General features: G+C 37.6%; 1 protein-coding gene across 1 annotated transcript in view; it reads right to left on the bottom strand.

Annotated features, from left to right (window-relative positions):
- Positions 1-10,020: 10,020 nt before the first annotated feature.
- LOC103769879 (receptor-interacting serine/threonine-protein kinase 2-like) overlaps positions 10,021-17,200 on the bottom strand; it is an 11,464-nt gene continuing 4,284 nt past the window's right edge. The window contains exons 5-11 of the mRNA XM_008937123.1: positions 16,764-16,813; positions 15,514-15,675; positions 14,695-14,780; positions 13,113-13,181; positions 12,317-12,485; positions 11,240-11,392; positions 10,021-10,340 (exon numbers count right to left, since the gene is read on the bottom strand). Coding sequence (XP_008935371.1) covers positions 10,021-10,340; positions 11,240-11,392; positions 12,317-12,485; positions 13,113-13,181; positions 14,695-14,780; positions 15,514-15,675; positions 16,764-16,813 — 1,009 coding nt within the window. The remainder of the gene's footprint in view (positions 10,341-11,239; positions 11,393-12,316; positions 12,486-13,112; positions 13,182-14,694; positions 14,781-15,513; positions 15,676-16,763; positions 16,814-17,200) is intronic.

Below are 17,200 nucleotides of genomic sequence, written 5' to 3'. Positions count from 1 at the left end.
AGGTCATGGAAAATGTCTCTTTAAGGACCAGAAACTGTGGGATGGCTCTGTCTTGGCCAACTGCACACTTATTTAAATACTCTGAAGATTAACATTAGGCCTTCTTTGATGGAAAACTTGGCTCCTCTCTTCTCTCTACTGCAGTTTTTAAAAACAGACTGTAAAATAAGCTTTAATATCCCATCTTTAATTTTATTTTTCCTATCTGGTTCTGCTGCCTTTCAGATACCTTTTCCTTTTCATTGCCTCATTCACTTTTGCCAAAGTTTATTATTTACTTATGCATATTTTTGTTGCACATACTTCCAAGCTCTTTTGGATCAGTGCTGTGCATGCTGCAGAGCAGAAGTGGGAACAGGTTTCTAAAGCATGGACAACTTTTTAAATGTTATCAATAAAACTTCACTAGGAAAGCAAAGAAGCAACAGCCAAAAAATCCAAATCTTAGATAACTTTCAAAGCACTCCAGTATTTTTTCAGCATTCCTTTTTTTAACATCCCAAACTTTCTATTTTCATTTTGCCTTCTTCTTTGCTACTGGAATCTTCTCTATTACAAGTGGAGTGTGCAATACGTCATGTTTTTCACAGTCAATTTTGAGGGTTTATTTGGAAAAAATAATCCTTTGCAGCAATACTTTTTTTCAAAGAAATGGTTTTAACTTTTTAGATAGCTAAATCAGTCAATTCTGAGGCCCTACCCTTCGATGATACAAATTGTCTTATCTATGTTGAATTAACTTTATAAGGATCTGGCTATTTGTTAATGAGAGTGGATGAATCACTGGCTTCATTTTCTTGGAAACAACATACCAGTTAGAATCATTGTTTCACCCAGACCTAAAAAGCTGCAGGGATTTTTAAAGATGATGCTCTTTGTCTGTGTCTGTTTTGAAGGCAAATAAAAATGATTATGTATAGAAACAAGCTAAGGAGGATTTCTAGCGGTAAAAAATTGCTTCTTAGGAATAAATATTTGTTTCAGTTCCCACATTAGTATGTGGATATGCGTGGATTATGGAGTCCTTAGTGGTAGTGTTTGTAAGCCAGTTTCAGGGTATTTAGAGAAATTTCTTTTGGATGAGACAGTTTGAAGACATCTGTTGTGTAGTTTTGGTTTGGTTTGTTTTTTGTTTTTGTTTTTGTTTTGTAATGCAACTCCCAGCCTTCTAATATAACTGCTCAGATTTTCCTCAAAACAACAAAATTCCTTTCTGTTAACAGTTTCTGCTATATTGGTGTGTGTCCTTTTTTATATACTTTCTTCACCTGTGGTACCCACCTCTCTCTGATTAAAAGCAGGAATCTAGAAACTTGGACTAGTCTGATAATACTCAGCAGTAGTTACATTGATACTGTGTTTGCAAGCAGCTAGTTACTAGAGGCTGAAGCCAACCTCATCATGTTGTTTGTATTCTCATGCTGAGTCCAAACCTTGTGATTTAAGTTCAACCAGATGTTCCCTAGCAGAGCTACTCTGAATTCAGCATGCTACAGTACAACCTGTCAGTGCTGTCCCCAGCAAGGCATCTTTGCTGTTAGTGCACTCTTGTTACTTTTCTCCTAATTACTGAATTACCCTGAAATGTCTGTACAATACAAGTAAAAACATATCTTTTGTAAGAGTTCCCTCCCTTTTTATTTAGAGAAGTTACAATAGCACAATACTTTACAGTGGTGGGAACAGTTGTTGGTTGAACAGACAATAAGGCCAGCCTTATTCTGTCATTGTATTTGCTCCAAATCCAGGCTGTCTTTAAAAGTAAAGTTTTCCAAAACATAAACCCAGGGACCTTTCTGTATAGATGCCCACACAGTTCATGGAAATCAAACATGTCTATGGGTGTTGACCTGAATTAATACATTTTGCCTATAAAGTGAACAGATTAATATGTACTCCTTGAAACATGTGAAATTTAAATAAGTTCTAATCCTTCAGTTTATGTAACATAGATATTCCTTGTGAAATAAACAGACCCATGTTGTTTCACAAATACAAGATCAGAACCCCTCTGAAGGTTTTGCTGAGTACTTGCCCAGGACTGCATGTTCCAGAAGCAGGATTTTCAGAATGTCTCAATACTTAAAAGTACACCTTAGAAATGGAAGTGTAAAATACTTTAACATTAAGAGAGTCTTGAAAATAAGGGAAATTGTATTTTATTGAAACACAGAAGGATTTTTTGCCCATCCATTTGCCTTTGCAGTAAATAGGATAGCCCTATTAATGGATTTAGTCTTTTGCCTGCCAGCACAGTTGTTCCAATTTCTAATCCATTCCTCACTAATATTAGAAGGTACTCAGCCCTAAAATTAAAATTATGGTTGGCTTTGCTAGTTTTTCAGAAATCATTTTGCAGCAGTCTATTTGCGTGCGTTTTCCACTTTGCTCCTTTGTTCCACACTTGGCTTTTGATTACTTGGTGCATACAGTGTCCCACAGAGCAAATCGGAGTGGAGTAATTAAGAACTAGCAAAAGTTTCCCGAGTTATGCAAGATCCCCACAACTATGCAAAGCCTTTTCAGCTCCCAGTCACATACTGTGAAGTGCCATAAATCAAACTTTTGAAAACACTCAAAGCTGTATGGCAGATACTTGCAGGTATATTTTAGTTCCAGAAGAAAGTAATTAATTTTGTTCAAGTTTGCTGCTGTTCTTCTCAGTACTAGTTTAGTTTAAATCCCACAAGCCAAGAGCATTTTGAATACCAATAGCATTGATTTAATAAGACATGATCATTTATGCAACATTGGTGACATTGTTGTCTTTGCTTTTACATGAATCTCACATGAAGTGAGAGCAAGCACTTGAGCTTCTGTGTCTGAGCTCAGGCAGTATGATGAAGGAAACCAAACCTCATGGTTATGGGTGTCACATTACTGCTTATGGAGGTCAGGGAGATATTTTTACCTTGGTGTCACTAATCTGGGGTAACTTGGAAGACCCCAGCTTATTTTGAAACTATAGGGGTTGGCCAGGTTACTTGTTAAGATGTGTCATCGGTGTCATCTCATGCAACAACCTTTATGGCTGGAGCCCTGTAAGTGTCCTCACCTCACACTTTAATCAGTTCATCACATGGGTTGCTCAATGTCGCACCACATGGACAAGTCTGTGTTTGTTCTTATTGCACAGGGCAAATTTTATTACTGAAGTGTTGTATCGCTGGAGAAATTTTCTCTTGGATTATTCTGTGCTGGTATAACTTACATTGTAGTTGCCTGTAATGTTCTGTCATCAAAACAAACAACAAAGACAGATGTACATTAGGTGGCTGTACTGAAACAATCAGAAAGCAGCTGCATTGCCTTCTTTTGGAGTTAAATCCAGTATATACTGTACAGCAAAAGTACATCTGTGAAATCCTCATAATTGTGGTTTATTGTGTTCTTTAAAAAGCCTTCCTTTGTCCAAGAAAAAACATCTGTGATTAGATTGTCAGCTGTAAAAACAGACTAGAAAAATGCTCTCTACCTGCCCAGGCATACCCTAAAGTAACAAATTTGTTGTGAGCCTTTACCTCTTCAGTTAGTACAGTTTATTTGCACTGTTCTAAGCAGGAGAGGCCTGGCCACAGTGTGCGCACCTTCTCTTGCTGCCAAAGATGAATGTAAGGAACACTGAACACTGTCCTACTAAACACATTGAAATAAATGCAACAGCTGAGGACTTCAAACCCTATTACTTATCTCACATAAAAAAATGAAATCAAAGACTATGCAATTTTGGTTTTGAAAGACACAGTAGTATAAAAGAGCATCCAAATCTCTCTTCTCTTGAGTATTTCATTAATTCTGTATCTAAGTGAGAGATTTCTATGAAACAAATAAATCTGCAGCTTTGAATAGCAGCAGACAGTTGACTTGAGTGGAGAGAACAGGTTTTAGCCAGAGATGCCAGACTGCATTTGAACCAGCTCTGCAGGAGTCAGAGCAGAAGGGAGGAGGCAGGAGTATTGGCTTGTTTTGCAGAAAGCTTCCCTGAGTTGAAATATTTCTTTGGCTGTAAATCTTTTTGTCTCATACAGGGTTTAGTAAAACTTGTCTGAGGCATGCAGTCTATCAGAAAAACAATCAAATTTCTGTGTGAGGTCATACCAGTTCAGCACAAATAATGTTCCATTATTTTTTCTATGCTTTTGTTTGCATTTTAACATTGTATGTCATAAGTTTTTCTTTATGTTCCTGTGGTTTCATGCAAAAAAAAGGGAGGAAAATACATTCACACAAAGAAATTGTGTGAATTGTGTGAACTCCCGTTGTAAAAACAGAGGAAAGGGACAAGAGAATGTTCAGGGTAATAAAGAATCTTAAAGAGTTTTAATTAATTTGTCTAAATGAAAAAGATTCCATTTTAGTGGCTCTCTCAGCAAACATTTAAGGAACTGGCAGAAATCTTGCTTGATAAAGATTGCCTTTTAATAAAGATGGAAAAGATTTTCAGTGTGTTTGAGAAATGACCAGTCAAGATATGCAGAGAAGCAAAAATATAGGGGTGCCTTCTTTTCCTTTTTAGAATTCACAGAAATGCTGTAGAGGGTGGAAATAATCTCCAGGGCTCTTTGGTTCAGATTTTCTCTATTCCATCTTCCTGATAGCTGACTTGGTAACAGGCACATGAATTCACAGGTAGACTTTAGTGAAATAAAGAGTGAATGAATCACAGGACAGTTACAGATATTCATTTTATGTACCACCCCCCACACTGCCCCAACATTCATTTATCTCTTAAATCACTTTAAACATTGGTATTTTGCATAAATATACTGAACAGGCTGAGGTAAAAGGCTTAGCAAATCACTGTTGATTATATTAATTTTGTCAACTGAAGAGCTCTTCTTCAGGTGAAAAAAGGTCCATGAATATTGCCAGTTGTTTTGGGTGTGCGAAAGGAGACTGTTTTCATCACAGCTTTCAAATCCTTTTGAGCACCTGCTTGAAAGCCTCTCCAGAATCATGAAGCCATAACAACAGATAACTGGTGAGACCAGCTCCTCTGCTTCATCACTGCATGTTTGCTACCACTGCTCCAGACTCTTGTATCTTCTCTTCAGCTCCTGTTTGCTAGACCAAACACACACAACTTTATCAGCTTGTCCTTACATGTCAGATTTCCTCACTGCTTATCAGCCTTCCTCTCTCTTCTGGACTCTCCACAGTGCCTGCTTCAAGCTGAATACTGTTTTCCAGCTAAAGTGTTGCCGGTGTGGACTGGAAAACAATGGTTACTTCAGCACCTTGCACACACACACAAGGCAACATGGCAGGCACTCACCTCATGGTGTTTTCCTTCTAGTTTTCTGTTCTTTTGTGACATGATGCTATCACAGCACACGTAAATGCCTTAAAGACAATTCTGTTGGGAACATATCTTGCATCTATTCCAAGGTGAAAAGTCTCATCTGTTTGTTTGCTGCGTTTTGGGGGGGGGCAGGGTTTAAAAAAATTATTATTGTTTTCCAGGTGTATTAGTTACTCCTTGTTGTTTTATTGTGTGGGATTTTTGTTTGGTTGATTGGTTGGGTTTTTTTGGTTTTGGTTTTGGTTTTGGTTTTTTACCAAGTGACATTCTAACACATGGATAAAAACCTTTGAGCGCTTTTTTTGGTTAAAGAAAAACAAATGTTATGTTGGTAGTCATTCTGTTTACTAATATGAACATTTTTTCCTTGAAATCCAGAGGAAGGACTAACTGTACAGAACTTTCTGGCGTACAGCCAGGTTACTTTCTGCAAGGGTGAAATTCAGCTGCACTTTCTGCTCATATGGATAGTGCTGTTGCTGTGTGGAAAGTTAAAGACCAACAGTTGGAAATATGTGTTGAAATACTTTGGAATGTTATCACGTTTCAAGGGATCAAGATGTTTTTATTCTAAATCACTGCTATTTAATTCAGTCTGGTTGAAAGAGTCCACAGTTTCTTCAGCTAATGCATCTCTTACTTCTGTGGAAGAGGAAAGATCAACATTAAAGCCCAGCAAAGACAGCATTTTGGGGCTCTACCTTACTTGGGATGTATTCTTGGCAAAGAGAAATCAAGGTAGGAAATAACAAAATACTGATCCCAAATTTCTATCGTATCAACACAAGAACTGGAAATAATACATCTGAGTTTCCTGTCTACCATTTTTGTCATGTTGCGATTAAGCAAAATGCAATGCTGCAGCTACCAGCAGCCTTTCTTCAACATGTGCTGAATTTAACTGTACAATTTTTGTATCCTTGCAGCTATGCTAGCTTTAATGCAACACAAATAACTAATGAAATTTGTTATTTTCAGACCTTTCAGGTAGTTTAGTTTATGCTGGGCTTACCTTTAAAATCCAGGAGTTTTGTTTAACTTGGCTGACACACCAGCTGTCAAGTCAACCACACATTCACTGAAGGGAATGTAGTAGCAGGCAAAGCAAGCAAGGGATTATTGCTTTTGATAAAGGACAAAACAAAAACTATGTTGAGGCCTTTTGAGCTCCAGTATCATATTTTGCAAAGGGGGCAGGAAACGAATGGAAAGTAATATAGTGCAAGACAGGATTTCTTCATGTATAAAACCCCCCAACAGTCTTAGAGACAACAGATATTACTGGAGGAAAGCATAGCTGATAGCTGTAGAGCATTATAATCAATAAATAGCAGTAAAGAAAACTAATTTCTCTATGATTGCCGTGATGATGTTTGGGTCCTTCACTAACATATGTGCACTTAAACTTACGTATAAACCTTCACGTTAATAATAGCTCAAGTGACTAACCCTGTGCAAGCATGAAAATATTTACAAGGTTATGTAGAATTCAGACTTGAGAAAGTAAGAATCCTTGAGTTTTAGGATACTTTGGTTAGTGCTTTAGTTTTTGTACAATTCAGACTGCCTACGTGGTGTAGAATTCTTCATTTAATTAGCAGTCCATTAATGTGTTTCTTAACAATTTGTAGTTTAATATTTTCTGAACACACACTTGTCTTCCTCTCTTGTTCTCTGGAACTGTTTTTAACAGGCACTGGTGATAACTACTGAGCTGTATTTATAGCTTTGTTTGTTTTGCTCTCTCCTGGAAGGATTAATCTCTTAGACATTTCATTCCAGTATCTCAGATTAATTTTCCACAAATTAACCTCAAACAAATTCTAGTGCAGGCATTCTTACATTACAGGAAGTATCCCAGCTAAGATAAGGTGTTGTTTAGACAGGAGAAAGATGACTGTCCCTTGCCCTTTTTGCAAGTCAGCAAAAGTCAGCCGGAACCAGCATCAAGAAGAAAAATATTACAATAAAGTCAGAAAAATAACCATCTGCCTACTCCACTTACTGTTCCTTTAATAAATCTAAATAGCTTCACAGAATTTGAGTATGAGAAATTTTTCACATGTATTAATTCTAGTTTTGTCTCCTAACTGCTAGAAGGAGTTTTACTAGTGCCTTTGTATGGTCAGTCCTGAAGTGACTTATACCCGTTGATGTTTTCCTGGGTTACTCCTGTTTTATGTTTCCTTCTTGGGACTTTAGACATTCTTCATGTTCAAGCCTTGTTTCTTCCCAGAGATACCAAAGAACAGTTTGATTCTCCTGCCTGTACTCTTGCTCAGTGTCTATTCTATATCATTTTCTGATATCAAAAGAACTGCAGAATACAGAGGCAAGGACAATAGAAATCTTGGCTAATGAAGTAGCTTGGGTACAAGCAGATTACCTTAAGCTTTAAACGGTTTGGTATTTCACATCAGTGATCAACACATTACGTTCATGTCCTTGTTACACAGCCCACACATTAAAGGCCTTACAAGAATGTGTGTTTTTAGTGAGACAAAAGGAAACTATGCTAGTTCCAGTCCACTGTATCAAAACTTTTTAACAACAATTTCAATAAACTAGTAGCATCCCTTAAAAAATACCAGACTTAAAGACTCCCAACAGCTGCAACTGGCAACAAACTCCAAAATGTAAATGTTTAACAAGGGAGAGTTATGAGGAAGTCTATGCAGTATGTTTATAGCAAGGCTTTGGCAGTAGCATAGCTAGTTATGATAACACTTTTAGCTGAAGTATTGATACCAAAAACAAAATAATAATCTCAAAGTCACACCCTGATTTCACTTGAGCAAGGTGGCAAAAAAAACTGATTGTGGATAGAGTTAATTATTAAATAACATATTTAAAGAATTCTGTTCAGGTTCTTTTGAACAGGAAGTAGCAATTTGCCCTTGTTTTGTTATTGGTTATAAACTGTCTACTTAATCTTTTAAAAAATTTGGGTAAGCATGATAGTAATAGATCTAACTAAGGTCACATCCTATTACAAATACTTAAACTAGAACACTAAATGAGAAGAACAAAAATCTGTCTGGTAAAGCATATGACTTGTGCTCCCACTGGTTTAATGCCAGTTCTGCAATTAATGGCTAAGACGGGGCTTAGGTCTGGCATCAGATGATATTATTTTCAGGTATGCAGCTGTTTCAAGAAAAAAGTCAAAATTGTTAATATGTCAAAAACATGACAAAAATCAGCATAGCTTTTCAGCTGGCACATCTTTTACAGAAGTATGAAGTGCCCAGCAGAACAATGGAACAGAATAGTTTTTGAAATCTGATAATTAACTTTCAACGATATTGCCAGTTTCTTTCTCAAAAGTCTGTAAATATTTCCCACAGGTGAATGATTCTCTGTTTTAGTCTCATTATTTTATGCCTTCTAAACAGCCAAAACACTGTGAAAGCAGTTCTTTTCCTCACAAGCAAGACAGTTTTAGCAGAGAATGTTGAAAGTTCCCATTTAGAGTGTATATTTTAAAAAAATACAACAGTGAAGTAGACATTTAGCTCCTTTAATAGGCAAAATTGTCAACACATTCTGATAGACATTGCTTTTGATTGTAACAACATTATCTCAAAGCAGCCTTAAAGTTGAACAAATTTCTGTTTAAAAAATTGTGTTTAAGGTTCCAGCAGCATTGTAGTATGTGATGTAACAAATTTCTTATCTCATAAATGTGTCAAGAAAACACATCATCACTGTATAAACACTAAATTGCAACCTGCCAAAGTATTGAACTCAATATGCAGTTTGAAACTGCAGAGAGAACAAATGCAGAGGGAAACAGAGTAACGTGGGTTTGCATTCAAAATATTTGTAGATTGTATAACAAGTTCTTATTTTAATCCAGTGCCATGAAGCTTGAAGGAATCCCACTGTGCCTTCAGAATACCAGCACCTTATATAACCTCATTTTCATTACAATTAAAATAATCTCACTACTTTCCTTTACAGTTCAGCAGAACCACCATTTCAAAATTATCAGCTTGGCACCTCTTCTTCCTGGTTTAATTTTGCATTTGAACTGTGGACAGAACACTACAGGGATGTAACGTATTTACTAAATGGAAAAATGTTGATACCTTAAGTCCCAACTCTCCAAAGTGCTGCTACTAGTGACAGATTTTCAAAGCCTATGACCATTTGTGAATGAAAGTAAAATAATTTGCATGCATGATATATATTTCCAGGTCTTACTTAAAGCCCTCTTGAAGAAATATTTCTTAATTCTCTTAAGCCTTTCACTCTTAACAGCTGGCTCAGATATGAGCTCAGTAACGGGCAGTAATGTTTATCTCCTCATCCAGTAACCTGTCGTTTGCTATCCTTATTTGGAAGGCGTCAGTAACAGCCGTTCTTCCCTAGTGTGACCTCAAAAAAGTCATGATCCATTTTCCTCCCTTCTAAAGAAAAAAAAATATCAAGGAAAGAAGGTGTCATCTGACTTGATCTATATTTGCTCTGGCACACATTGCGCTCCTCCCATCTCCGAGGTCCAGACTAGAATTGGTTTTACCAGTCTTGGTAATTTCTGCAGGCAGCAGTTGACTTGACCTTTGAATCCAGCTAGCTTTTTCCACCAGAGGACTAAAATCATGGGCTGTAGGAGGGATTGACTTCTGTCACTGGGTTATGAGGAATTAACATGAATCATTGCAATTCCAAATTGCCATTCTTTTGATGCACGTGACAAGCTGAAAAAAAGTAAGTCACAAGAGCCTATTTCCCTTATAAGGACAGTCTGGAGAATGGCTGCCTTGTCCCAGAGGGCTACATTTGGTCACTGAAAGTACAGTCACTACAACCTGTGCTGCCCTCTCTCCAAGGCAGAGGCAAGTGTCCAACAACGCCCGAGCACGGCCAGTCACTGTGGGGTAAGAGGTAATTGTCTCATAATCCATTCGGGACAACGTTTGCTGGGAGCGAAGGACATCGAGGATGTGGTTGAGGCGTCCTTCTGTCATGCAGCTGAGTATGGTCTGTCTCTGGCAGACTAGCATTTGACAGCAGTTTCCTTTGCAGCACGGATCTTGAGTGAAAAGGAAGGAAAATGAGATAAACCAAGTGTTCTTTTCTTCCAGAAGTTGTTAGCAAGTGATAGCATCAACACCACAGACTCCGTAGAGGAAAAAAAAGTAGGAGGAGTTAGTTTATTTGCATTCTTCAGAACTAGTCCAATGTGTTTTCATCTTTTGTTCAAAGCTCAGGAGGATCAAATGATAGGAAATAGGTGTTTCTAAAGACTATTAAGTGATCAGATTGTGTAATGGAAGGAGATTTTCAGGGACTGTTTGAGACATGTAGCATGAAACCAGGAACTTGAATATATATGTATAAGACATTTATATATGTAAGAACTATCATAGGCCGGTTAACAACAAGTTAAAAACCCCTTACAACCTCCAGGCAGAGGCAGGCTTCACAAATCACAAGTTGGCCTTTTCTGCCTCTGCTCAGTAGGAAGAACTGAGACCATGTAAGTAAGTAAGTAAGTAAGTAAGTAATGGTCCCTCCTCCGAGTCAACTGTTTCTGCAGCCAATAGCTGCTTTTGTAGAGATATGGAATACACAGCTTAAAGTTACAAAATAAAAAAAAAATCCAGACAAACAACTAATATATTTCAAATACAGTGTGTGCTATATTTTTATTATGGTCTTTTCAGAACTGTTCTCAGCCTGAATACGACTCTGGAAAAGAGAGATCTGATGTTCTCAGTGGCCAGTGTCTGAACTTCTGAGAATGTAGGAGCAACTGTATGCAAATAGACTCAGGAGACATTTGTATCAAGTTTGGAGGAGTTATTACACTAAATACCTAAAAATATGCACAAAGTTTAGAGATCTGTGTACTCCAAACTTTCAGCAATTTAATCACTAAGATCTAGCTAAGGAGAATATTGCCACCTCAAACTGGAAGTGGTGTCTTACCTGTGGCTGCTTGTTCAGGATGCAGAGGTTGTGGTCTGTGCTTAAAAGCCAGAGATGGGTCGCAATGCTGCCTGCTTTCTTTGCCCATGGTTGAACCAGATAAAGGTATCATGCAAAAGGAATTTGATTTTCTGCTGTCAGAGCCCAGGTGATCTAGAAGAAGTTTACAATGAGTAAGATGAGACCCTTGAATTGAACAACAGAACGTGTATATATATGCCAGCCACTGCAGAGGACTGGAACTGCAGCTAAAACTAAACTTCAGAGCACTTACTTGTTACTAGCTGTTCTTTGCGCCCTTATTAATATATCACTATTCTTAGGAAGATTTTGACGTATGTTACTACACATATTTGACTTTTTCAAACTGTCTGTAGGAATTTGTTTCTGAAGTTATGGAACATTCTACTCTGTCAATATGTCTGATGGTTATTGATCAGAACTAAAATGCTTGGAAATGCAGACATTGCTACAAGTGAATTGAATACCTGTGCCTCAACTTTTGTATCCAAAGGCACAAGGACTACAGAAAAAGCTTTTGAGGAAATATATCTCTTCTTGACACAAATTTAAACACTTTGATAGGGGAAATCCACATTGGAAAGACAAAGGAAGTTATTTATTTAAGAATGGTGATCACCAGAAATCAATCACACATTCTTGGCAGCACATTTTTTTTGTTGTTGTCATCATTTTTAAATATATCGCCTTTTCTTAGTAGCAAATCACAAAAAAGCAGTTACTCCTTGTGACACAAAGCAGTGTGGTTCCCAGGAGGGACTTGCTCTGTCAAAAGAAACAGGCAATACTTGATGTGCAAGGGAAAGGCAGCTGTATGTTACAGGTCAGGGGGCTAAAAAAAAAAATTAGCAAAAGGCTTTTTGTTCCATACACTTAATCAAAATATTGTGGTTTTCTGCAGTGAACTCATGGTGCAGATGATACCAGTAGAGGGAACAGCTGTGCCCTGAGAAGAGACAATTTTGCATGGAAAATAACATTGGTGTTATCAAACAAGCTGTAATATTTATCCTTTTCTTAGAATGGCTGGAGCTGAGTATGTTTCAAGGTAGAGACCTTTCTTTGTCGTTGCCTTCTGTGGGATAGTATTCGACACACCCGTCTCAAGAATATTTTCTCTTCCAGCATTATTTGCACTGCTATCAAGTAAAACAGTTGAGAAGTTCGGCACTATGGAAGGAATTTTCTTGCTGATTATGTAGTTGATTTTTTGTGGACAGATGACCTGAAAGATTAAAACAGAAGAATTATCTTCTTGGAAACTTAGTTTCTAAACTTTTTCACTGCAGTCCTAGGCTGCCTCTGCAGCTTGTGGTGCCAGCAGGGACCTGAGCTGTTTAAAGTTAGCTCTGATCCAGGCATGTGAGCTTCAGTTCTATCTCTGTTCCTTTCAGCACTGCCAAGTCTTCCAAAAGTGCTTTGAAAATGGGAGTTAACTGTGTTTTGGTGTTATCACAAAGCAGTTGGCCTTGCTCTAAGAGAACTGGTTGAAAATGCTGGACTTCAGCCTAGGACTTTTTTTCCAGCCATCATGTTGAACACACTACAAGAAAGGTTAGATTTTTGCAATTTCCTTAAGACCTCTTCAGGAAGGAGGAGTTCAAACAACTCTTAAATGGAGGATTTTTTGATATTTTTTTTTCTTTTTTCCAAAAGCAACATCAGAGAGCTGCTTAGGAAGAGGGTAAAACAGTGAGTTTTGTTGGTTAACTGGATGGAGCTATCCTGGTTAGGGACAAAAAGGGTTAGGGACATTTTTACCCCACAGTGTTTGTATTATACATTGTCAGGGCTGGCAAGAGAAACAAGCAGCTTATGAAAGACTCTTAATGCTCTCCTGCCAGGTACTCACCTCTGAATTGCGTATGCCCGTCTGCAATGTGTATGTTTTGGAACCTTTGCATGCATTAAGTGCTGTCTCCTGGAAAAAATAGCACAGTAACTCTAAGTACCCTTATGGTTTATCCAATCCATGACTGTCAGGAGCAAGAATTTAGACCGACACTAACAATTTATAGTGACAATATATATTATACTGTAAGGTATGCTGATACAAAGGAACAGTGAATTGCACAGAGTAGTTTTGCATTTTGACACATGTAAGTGGGCATAGAATCTGACAACTCTACCTTGTACCCGTTCATGCTGTTTCAGATTTGAAAACCCAGTTTTTAATTAGGCAGGGGAAGGTCTCTATATTGAGACAGAGACTGGGCTAGCTATAACATGTTTTCCTGTAAGTATCCAAAACAGCAGGGCCATCCTGTGTTTAGTATGCCAAGCTGCCTGCAATAAGGATGTGTCAACACTTGTAACTTTTTTCCATTTTGTACATCTATAGAAGGTTTGTTAAACTATTTCTTAGTTTCTCTATTTCAACCCTTGCAAATCAATGCATTTTCAAGAATCTCAGTAACATTTTCAGTCATTTTGGACATATTATCAGTTCAGCTGTTTGAACAATAAATAGTACTCATTTGCTGATTTAGCAAATTGAAAAATAATCCTGCTTAAGGGAGATTGAAGCATTAGATAATGGAATATTTGGCAGTACAGCCCTAAATAAATTTCAGCAGTAGTGAAAATTACTTGGATTATAATTATGCCACCTATTGATAACATTTTCATCAAGTCTGCTTTATAAGCCCAGAATGTGATTGCAACATGTAGAAACAACCCAGCATGCATGAACATAAAAAACTCCCTTAAGCACAGCGACGAAAGAGACAACACAGCATGAGTTGGGTCCATCCAGATGGAGTCAGGAATACTGGCTTAAGGGCTGAAGCATGTGTCACTAGCTTCTCCATTATGACTAAGGTAACCAGATAGGATAGAGCTAGATTCGTGACAATCAGATTTGTGCCAGATATCCCATGGCAACGTAGACATATATGGAGTTAGCTGTATCATTCAGCTGTTGGCTGTTCCCCACTCATTCCTGTAGCATCAGAGAACCCTCTTAGACCCTAGGACAAGCACCATCTTGTGCCCAAAGCACATCAATTTACAAGCAGTGAAATATACAGAAAAGTGCTGATACTAGTATTGCTATAATAGATACAAACACTGTCGAGGTTTTGGATTAAACGCCTTCTAACCAGTACATACAAGTGATCCGCAGGTCTAGCCCTAATCTGATCTACTTGATGCTACTATTTGTTCTCACTCCCATGGGCTTGCCAGTCTGACTAAAGCAGCTGTCATATTTTCAGAATTATAGGTAGCAATTGACAGTTTGTGGACAACTTCACAATATCTATTTTCGACAGTTCCTGAAGGAATCTGAAGTGCCAAAGGGTACTCTCCAGCTCTACGGCATGTCTGGTAAAACGATGAAGACAAAGCCTTTCCTGGTTTTGGACCCCAAAGATTGCAATTGAAAGAATCAACTAATGCCATTTTAAGAGAAGAAGATTTAATTTTGCACTAACCTTTGCATCCATCAGATTGTAGACTGCAGTGGAAATCGCCTCCTTATTTATGCTAGTCAAAATTCCATTTAGAAGTTCTACACATTCTGCAGGGGTAATAAAGCATTTTAAATACCACATTGTATATGAAAGCATGTATACATTTAGGCATCAGTGAACTTCAACTACTTTACTATTATGTTGAGTAGTCAGATGAACTAGTTGAAATTAGTTTAATGCAACTTCCACCTCATACCTCCTTTTGGTTTCCTTTTTGAACCAATTTTAAAGAACTGTTACAGTCACATTAAAATCCCATTTTCTTGAATGTTCATACAGTTGTAGTGAACTTACTTGCAAAAGGTTTACTCACGACTGTATAACTCTAGCACAATAAAGCTATCTGCAAATTCCTTCCTCATCTGTTCAGCTTCGAAAATTTGCTCTAAAGTCCTCAAATATTATCATTTTAACATTTCTTGGCTATCTTTCTAGGAGCAGATGATAACTGTAATTCCACTAAAGTAAACAATGATAGCACACTACAAAGGAGCTGGTAATGCACTGGAATCAAGAAACGCTGTATCTTGATTCAGGTTGAGCTTTGTTTATCTAGTATATATAGCTACTAATATCCTCTCCTTTATCTGTACTCACATTTACATTATGCTAAACACAATTTTGGAGGTAAGTAAGCCATTTCTAGTAGTACTCTGGTAATCTAAAGACTGCTTCCACTTCAGTTGTTCTGTTACTGATTCAGAGTGCTAGAGCAATGTTCCCAGCAAGACTATCATCTCCATTACAAATCTTGCAAAGAAAGACAATCCTGAATGTTACCTGCAGTATGTGGTCTATAACCTGGTTCTTGATGCCAGCAGAGAGCAATAAGGTGCAACAGTCTATTCCTCCCAGGCAAATTGCTTGGTATAAACTTTTCTGAAATTCCAGGCCGCAAACTGCTGCAGATTCCTGTCAAAACTTCCAGCAAGGTCGTTTGGCCTGCAATTTATAGCAAAAAAGTCACTGCAAGAAATATTAAAAGACCTCCTAACTCTCTTAAAATGATAATGAGCATAAGTTATTTTGTCTATTTTAAAACAAAGTCTGCTTTTTTAAAAGTGAAAATACAGTAACACTTTGTGTGCACTAACCTTTAACAGTAACTATAGCTGTTTATTGCAGTGGGGCATTTCAGAGTAAAGAACTGTCCAAATGATGTCACAATTGAATATGTAAATACACATTGTAGGCTACGTGCATAGATACCTCAGGAATACATGTAATTATTATGGGTATATCCTAAGCACACAGTATTACATAAAGCCTTACACCTGTGTTAGAAGAATGGAATTCCCATTGTACAAAACCCCCTACATTGGACAGTCACAAGATGGCAGCCACAAGCTATATGAACAGTAAGATATCATTCTATGCAGCATTTCTAAAAGGTTCTCAGCTTGTAAGATAAGGAGTCCTTCAATCAGTTTTGCCATGCAGGACGGAGCCCATACCAAAGAAGCCTTTCACTGCTCTTTGCCTCCAGGAAACAGGGATCGTTTGTGGAGTGTGACAATTATTATGCAATGCTTTGCAACCCAAGTTCTTCAAAACTGCTCCCTTTCATCTAAGCAGGTAAGATTCCCTGCTTGTTTAAGAGAACTCAGCATGACCTGGCATTTCTTGGTCGGGATTTGAAACATCCAGTTAGCTGCTTGTCACTAAGATGTTCCCCTATTTTAAAATTAAAACTGTCAAATATAAAGTGGTATCCTCTCTCACTAGAGGCAAGCAGAAAACCCAGCTCAGTAACAGGCTGCTTCAAGAATCACAGAGAGATGATACAAGGTGGGTAAGAAGCTATGCTTTTCCCCTTCAGAAAGATGAGCTTCTTTGGCAACACAAGAGGATTTGCTGAGAGATTCTAACCTCTACATCCCATAACATGAAGCTTGATGCTGTAACATTAATAGAAGGCAAAGGGACATCTGAAAAGACACTGCTGTTTGTATCATAGTTTCCCTACCATAAAGGAATTTGCAGAAAAGATTGATGCAACAAAGTCTAATGTGAACAACAGAGAGATATACCTTCAAAAGGTTTCCGTCTGCTTAGGGTCTCCCAACACAGTATTCCAAAACTGAAAAAAACAAAGCACACCAGCAAAAGACCCATCATTAGATTGCAATCCATACCTATGTTCTCAGTTCCAAGAGAAAGTTCCTTGGTTTAAGAGAAGGGAGTTTTTCAAGACAAAGTCTATCCAAGTCTTTCCTAATTTGATGAGATTGTTTTTCCTGCAGTATTAATTGTTTCCATTTCAACTGAGATGTTCTTATAAGATCAAGAAGTCAGTTAAAATTAAGTTTAAATATTTTTTTAAACATAGGATCAATTAGAATTACTTTTTAGGTTACTATCTTATATCCATTTGCTCTTTTGAATTTCAGAACCTTCTGTTCTCCTTTACCATTTTTGGTTTGCTTTCAGACAATTTAAATAGCAACGGAAAGAGCTGGCCTTTTCA

The sequence above is a fragment of the Merops nubicus genome, unplaced genomic scaffold (genome assembly GCF_000691845.1).
Source record: "Merops nubicus isolate BGI_N331 unplaced genomic scaffold, ASM69184v1 scaffold13380, whole genome shotgun sequence".
Lineage (NCBI taxonomy): Eukaryota > Metazoa > Chordata > Aves > Coraciiformes > Meropidae > Merops > Merops nubicus.
This window is presented reverse-complemented; position numbering and strand designations above follow the sequence as displayed.